The following is a 7,500-nucleotide window of genomic DNA, read 5'->3' on the forward strand; positions in this document are numbered from 1 at the left end:
AAAGATGATGATGATGATGATGATGATGATGAACGACAGCGATGACATCATGCCAAAACATCGCCTCCACCTGTCGTCTTAGCGACTGTCCCAGGGTCGTCTTTCATTGGCCGCTTCTCGTCAGGTGTTCTAACGGCCACTTCTGTCTTGGTTGACACCCCTAGCTTTGAAATCGGAGGGGGACGACTACTACATCAACGGAGCGTGGACCATCGACTGGCCCAGGAAGTTCGACATCGCAGGGACGGCGTTCCACTACAAGAGACCTTCCGATGAACCCGAGTCACTCGAAGCCCTTGGAGCGACCACCGAAAACCTGGTGGTCATGGTAAATGTGGTTTTGTTATTGTTGTTTTGTTGTGTCAAACAATGTGGCGGCACCTTTTAGGCACAGATAAGGTGGTACTACTAATATTCATGTCAAAACGCAAACACAGGTTTCATAATTGATGATTTAGACCAGAGGACTTTTCTACTTACTGGTTAACATCTTGGTATTGACTACCAATAAACCTCACATAGAACCCTTTGCTACATTATCTGTGGATAGTAGGGCTATGTTTATACTAAATGTATAAATGTCCACTTCAGTCCACATAAACCCAACATCTGGGAGCAAACCTTAGGTGACCTCCAGGCAGTGGTTTGGGGTTATATATATATATATATATATATATATATATATATATATATATGTGGATATTGAAAAAAACATTTCTGGCAAAGTTTAAACACACGGAGGCACGTGTTTTGTTGAGGGTGTGTTTGTGTGAGCGTGTTCTGGTATGTGTACAAGTGTGTGTGTGTGTGTGTGTGTGTATTTGTGTGTGTGTGTGTGTGTGTGTGTGTGTGTGTGTGTGTGTGCAAGCGCTGGTGTAAGTGGGGAGCAATGGCATGTGTGAGCATGAGCATGAGCGTGTGTGTGATGTGTTTGTGCGCGCACATGGGCTTGAGTGGGTGTAACGACAAAAGTGTGTGTGTGGTGTGTGTGTGTGTGTGTGTGAGTGTGTGTGTGTGTGTGTGTGTGTGAGAGTGTGTGTGTGTGTGTGTGTGTGAGAGAGAGAGTGTGTGTGTGTGTGTGTGTGTGTGTGTGTGTGTGTGTGTGTGAGAGTGTGTGTGTGCGTGTGTGTGTGTGTGTTTCTATGCCGTCCTACTCAATGGTCCGCAGTGGCTTTTGTCTGGACGTGAATTCTGAAAATACCAGACCACACAGCACCACACAGCACCACTGGAATAGACTTGACTGGCCACCCCACCACAACCCATTCCTCTGTGGCCTCCGAAGCTGTGTCTAATTCTCCTGGTCCCTCTCTGCAGCGCATACGCTAACATAAACACACAACGGCCGCTGCCCATTGGCTAAACTTAGAGTCGGTGTGAGGCACAGGAAAGAGCTTTGTTCTGTGTATTTTTTTAATAGCTAGTTTGGTTCAATTACATTTTTTATTTATTCTTATGCCGAAATTTACTTTTGAACATGTAATTTGAATGAGGAAAAAGGTCCTTGAAATGGATTGATTTAATTGGAGGATGCTCAAGTTAAAGAGAGAATGCAGCTGGACCCGATCTTGCCCAAAGGCCTCTCCTCTCCTCTCCTCTCCTCTCCTCTCCTCTCCTCTCCTCACCTCTCCCCTCCTCTCCTCTCCTCTCCTCTCCTCTCCTCTCCTCTCCTCACCTCTCCCCTCCTCTCCTCTTCTCTCCTCTCCTCTCCTCAACTCTCCCCTCCTCGTCTCGTCTCGTCTCGTCTCCTCTCTTCTCCTCTCCTCTCCTCTCTCCTGTCCTCTCCTCACCTCTCCTCACCTCTCCTCTCCTCTCCTCACCTCTCCTCTCCTCACCTCTCCTCTCCTCTCCTCTCCTCTCCTCTCCTCTCCTCTCCTCACCTCACCTCTCCTCTCCTCTCCTCTCCTCTCCTCACCTCTCCTCACCTCACCTCTCCTCTCCTCTCCTCTCCTCTCCTCTCCTCTCCTCACCTCTCCTCTCCTCTCCTCTCCTCACCTCTCCTCACCTCACCTCTCCTCTCCTCTCCTCATCTCTCCTCTCCCTCTTCTGACCCGTAGGTGCTCCTCCAAGAGCAGAACCTGGGGATCCACTACAAGTTCAACGTGCCCATTCAGCGCACAGGGAGCGGGGACAACGAGGTGGGCTTCTCCTGGCACCACCTACCCTGGTCAGAGTGCTCAGCCACCTGTGCTGGAGGTAAGCAGACACAACAGACCCATCATCACCACTGTAGGTAGAACCACTATAGGTAGAACCACTGTAGGTAGAACCACTGTAGGTAGAACCACTGTATGTAGAACCACTGTAGGTAGAACCACTGTATGTAGAACCACTGTAGGTAGAACCACTGTAGGTAGAACCACTGTAGGTAGAACCACTGTAGGTAGAACCACTGTATGTAGAACCACTGTAGGTAGAACCACTGTATGTAGAACCACTGTAGGTAGAACCACTGTAGGTAGAACCACTGTAGGTAGAACCACTGTAGGTAGAACCACTGTATGTAGAACCACTGTAGGTAGAACCACTGTATGTAGAACCACTGTAGGTAGAACCACTGTAGGTAGAACCGCTGTATGTAGAACCACTGTAGGTAGAACCACTGTAGGTAGAACCACTGTATGTAGAACCACTGTATGTAGAACCACTGTAGGTAGAACCACTGTAGGTAGAACCACTGTATGTAGAACCACTGTAGGTAGAACCACTGTAGGTAGAACCACTGTATGTAGAACCACTGTAGGTAGAACCACTGTATGTAGAACCACTGTAGGTAGAACCACTGTATGTAGAACCACTGTAGGTAGAACCACTGTATGTAGAACCACTGTATGTAGAACCACTGTAGGTAGAACCACTGTAGGTAGAACCACTGTATGTAGAACGCCTGTATGTAGAACCACTGTAGGTAGAACCACTGTATGTAGAACCACTGTAGGTAGAACCACTGTAGGTAGAACCACTGTAGGTAGAACCACTGTAGGTAGAACCACTGTATGTAGATTCACTGTAGGTAGAACCACTGTAGGTAGAACCACTGTAGGTAGAACCACTGTATGTAGAACCACTGTAGGTAGAACCACTGTAGGTAGAACCACTGTAGGTAGAACCACTGTATGTAGAACCACTGTATGTAGAACCACTGTAGGTAGAACCACTGTAGGTAGAACCACTGTATGTAGAACCACTGTAGGTAGAACCACTGTATGTAGAACCACTGTAGGTAGAACCACTGTAGGTAGAACCACTGTAGGTAGAACCACTGTAGGTAGAACAGTTCATATCAGTGTTGTTCATTCCTGGGCTCAGTTCTGGTGAGCCAGTGTGATTCCCCAGTACGAATCTGGTCCTGGATAGCAAAAAAGATTCAGATGACGTTTTGAACAACTGGGCCCTGGAGAACTAGTGTGTTTGGGGGATTTTGTCCCAGCCCAGTACTAGAACACACCTGAGGTGGTCATCTGAATCAGGTGTGTTGGTGCTTGGCTTGGATAAAGGCCCACATACATGTCTGGACCCTCCAGGACCATGAGGGAACAGGGCTTCTGGGCAGGCAAGGGATGCGAGAATAATAGTAACCTCAAATATCTAGCACTTTATCTGCAACATCTTCCTTATGTGTGTGTGTGTGTGTGTGTGTGTGTGTGTGTGTGTGTGTGTGTGTGTGTGTGTGTGTGTGTGTGTGTGTGTGTGAGTGTGTGTGTGTGTGTGTGTGTGTGTGTGTGTGTGTGTGTGTGTGTGTGTGTGTGTGTGTGTGTGTGTGTGTGTGTGTGTGTGTGTGTGTGTGTGTGTGTGTGTGTGTGTGTGTGTGTGTGTGTGTGTGTGTGTGTGTGTGTGTGTGTGTGTGTGTGTGTGTGTGTGTGTGTGTGTGTGTGTGTGTGTGTGTGTGTGTGTGTGTGTGTGTGTGTGTGTGTGTGTGTGTGTGTGTGTGTGTGTGTGTGTGTGTGTGTGTGTGTGTGTGTGTGTGTGTGTGTGTGTGTGTGTGTGTGTGTGTGTGTGTGTGTGTGTGTGTGTGTGTGTGTGTGTGTGTGTGTGTGTGTGTGTGTGTGTGTGTGTGTGTGTGTGTGTGTGTGTGTGTGTGTGTGTGTGTGTGTGTGTGTGTGTGTGTGTGTGTGTGTGTGTGTGTGTGTGTGTGTGTGTGTGTGTGTGTGTGTGTGTGTGTGTGTGTGTGTGTGTGTGTGTGTGTGTGTGTGTGTGTGTGTGTGTGTGTGTGTGTGTGTGTGTGTGTGTGTGTGTGTGTGTGTGTGTGTGTGTGTGTGTGTGTGTGTGTGTGTGTGTGTGTGTGTGTGTGTGTGTGTGTGTGTGTGTGTGTGTGTGTGTGTGTGTGTGTGTGTGTGTGTGTGTGTGTGTGTGTGTGTGTGTGTGAGTGTGTGTCTGGCCAATCTGGACCGATATCCAAATACTTAAGAATACTGTGGGGGAACCCAGTGCCATAATTTGAGATCGTTTTCTCGGATCATTACTTTATTGTTTTCAACTGTAGTTGTATATCCAGTATGTATTTTACATGTATTGCAGCAATCCACATGAATATGCTGTAATTTCTATGAATGAGATGCATTGCATATCTTTTGGTTTACCAGCGCTGCGAGTGCACAGATGGTTACTGGTCCAAAACCCTCGTCCTACATAGTCAAACATTCTAACTCCGAAACCACAGTGAAATGTTTGACCATGGCCTCAAGAATGACTGAACTAAATCTTTCAGCCCCAAAAGCAATTGGTTTTTATGAAACAATAAATACTATTCCTTCCCAGTTGTCTTGCATGGCCACTAAATACTTGCAATATTATAGTTAAAAGACACTGAGAAAAGCTCTAGAGTCGTTGGAGGAATAGAAGAATGTTTAATTCAAAAGCATAGATCTGCTGTTATAGGGCAACCGTAATTCTAAGAGCCATATATGGTAATACACTATGCATGCATATTCTACCCATATGCATACACACTCTACCCATATGCATGCATACTCTACCCATATGCTGGTGTTGTTTATGGCAATCTTTTAGCTTTGGACTCCCACCAAGTTATACTATACATTGTATCAAAATAACAGATCCTTAAGCGTTGGACGTGAGACTGGGATCATATAGCCACTGAATTCAGCTTACTCCACTAATCATAAAGTCTTATGTAATGCATCAGTGTGCTAATAAAACCTTTTCAAAACATATCTTTACTCGCTCACAACTTCAATTTCACTACCTTCACCATACAGTACCCCCAATCTGTATTTCAATGTTAATTTCTATAATTTCTATACCCCAAACACACCGACACACCGACACACACACACACACACACACACACACACACCCTGGGGTAAGAAGGAGGGGTGACACCGATACAGTAGCCATTACACTCTCCACCAGGAGCCAAAGTAAAGAGCTCCTGCTCTGTAAAAGTGATTTGCCAAGATATCCTGCAAAGAATAAGACATTTACACGTCTGGATTTACTACAGACTCAAAACGATACGGCCACCACCTGAATACCGCACTTGACTCACAGTACGCGCCGCATCAGCACTTGTTTAAGTGTTTCATGTGGAATAGAGGATTTTTGGCTCCTTGATTGGTAACAGTGTATGTTTTGGTGTGTGTTTTTTCCGCGGCCTGTCTCTCCGCTAGGTTCTCAGAAGCAGGAGTTGGTGTGTAAAAGGCTGGACGATAACTCGGTGGTCCAGAACAGCTACTGTGACCCGGACAGTAAACCACCAGAGACCCAGAGGGCCTGCAACACTGAACCCTGCCCTCCAGAGTACGTCAAGCCTCATCACTCACACCCTGCTCCATGTGAACCTTACCGTCGTTGTGTCCAATCACACTGTGATGGCGTTCCTCCCGGCCGCCGCAGGACTCATTACATAGTTTGGCAAAGTTTGGTTGGAGTTGTAGAAATTTGAATGTTTCCACCAAAGAATTCCAGGGCAGTCACATTTTAGCTGGAAAACAAATGAGACTGCCATCGTCATGGATCATTTGATGGAGACATGGAGGAAAATCTGCCAAATTCAACAGCTTCAGACAAACATCTGAAGTTGATAAGATCTTCTGCGATAGCCATTTATGGTGCTGACCCTTCAGATCCATTTGAACTGAACTGTATTGTTAGAGACTGTTAGACATCATTTGAGTTGGTTAGTAAGTAAAGTACATCATTAGTCATTTGTAGTTGTTGAGTGAATTTTGGCCCGTAAGAATAATTGATACTGATGTCGGACCTGAAGTCCAGAGGAGCTATTAGGAAATGTCAAGTTATATCAATGATTGACAAGCAGAGACGATCAAATGGTAGTTAGGGAGAGGAGCGGGTTACGGCACCGGTTACGAAAAATCTTTTGTAGAAATGATTATGACTGGTGATATTAATTTGCCCTCAAGGAGCTCAGGCTGTAAAGCTGTGTTTTGAAGTAAAATGCTAAAATAAACCGGCAATGATTTATAACTTCATATGTTAACTATTTTCAGTGCCTCGGTTTTATGCCAAAAAATGGAAACTCAGAAAATGACCACCTGTGTTTAATTGTATTGGCTCGTTTACTTTATGAACCCTCGAGGGATAATATACATGTATATGTGTGGAATATGTGTGTGTGAGTACAGTGGCCAAAACCACTTAGCCTCTCTGCTGCGAATTGAGGAACGGTCAGACAGAGTTCAATCATGTCTGAGATGGTAAATTGGAAAAAGAGGATTTAAATGCTTTTGGCCAATGGGCCTCAGTAGTCTGCCAATCGTGGTGTGTGTGTGTGTGTGTGTGTGTGTGTGTGTGTGTGTGTGTGTGTGTGTGTTAGTTCGATTTGCATGTGTCAGAAGCCAATCTGAGGCCTAATCTTTGCTTGACCTAATGCTCAGTCAGGGTTTCCGAGGGCAACGTCTAGGCTGACACCGTCCAGCTCCTTTTAATTCAGGGTGTTCGTTGTTGAAGCATTTGGGATGTTTTCACTTATTTACAGTGCACACTGTCCATGCATGTGCAGCGGCGTGGATGCTCTTATTTTCCATTATAGATTACATTGCAGAACACATATTTGTGCTGACATAATATGAACACATGGCATTTTTGTCAGCTAGGAACGCAAATATTGTCTTCACAGTGAGCACAATGAAAACACTGTATCAAGGAGCCATGTAAACATAATTGTTTTAGAATACCCAGCATTTTATGGGCTCAAGTAATGAAAGCCAACACAGATGTGAGAAGGCATTCTTAATTCTGTATACATTCCATCTTATGATGTAAGATGGATCACTGCTGTAACCTCTCAAAGGTTGGATGACTGTTGTGTTGGCAGTCTCACTGACACTTTTTTTCACACTCCTATTTCTGCATGTACTGTATCTATGTAGTATTTGTTATGAATCTATGCGGTGACAATGGATTCTATATGGAAATGGTACAAATTCTAGAACAATTCCTTTTGTTGTTGTTAGGTGGTTCATTGGGGACTGGTCCGACTGTGGGAAGACGTGTGACGGGGGATGGCGGACACGGACG

General features: G+C 45.4%; 1 protein-coding gene across 3 annotated transcripts in view; it reads left to right on the forward strand.

Moving 5' to 3' along the window:
- The window catches only part of adamts6 (ADAM metallopeptidase with thrombospondin type 1 motif, 6), a gene marked incomplete at both ends in the record, with an annotated part of 57,832 nt that overhangs the window by 44,627 nt on the left and 5,705 nt on the right, over positions 1–7,500 (forward strand). For all 3 annotated transcript variants that reach the window (XM_080529863.1, XM_080529864.1, XM_080529862.1), the window contains 4 exons: positions 165–328; positions 2,058–2,196; positions 5,631–5,760; positions 7,437–7,500. The exon at positions 7,437–7,500 is cut by the window's right edge and continues 141 nt beyond it. In XM_080529863.1, the coding sequence (XP_080385989.1) occupies positions 165–328; positions 2,058–2,196; positions 5,631–5,760; positions 7,437–7,500 (497 nt within the window). The remainder of the gene's footprint in view (positions 1–164; positions 329–2,057; positions 2,197–5,630; positions 5,761–7,436) is intronic.

This window comes from Nansenia antarctica (assembly GCF_963989245.1).
Source record: "Nansenia antarctica genome assembly, chromosome: 4".
Taxonomy (NCBI): domain Eukaryota; kingdom Metazoa; phylum Chordata; class Actinopteri; order Argentiniformes; family Microstomatidae; genus Nansenia; species Nansenia antarctica.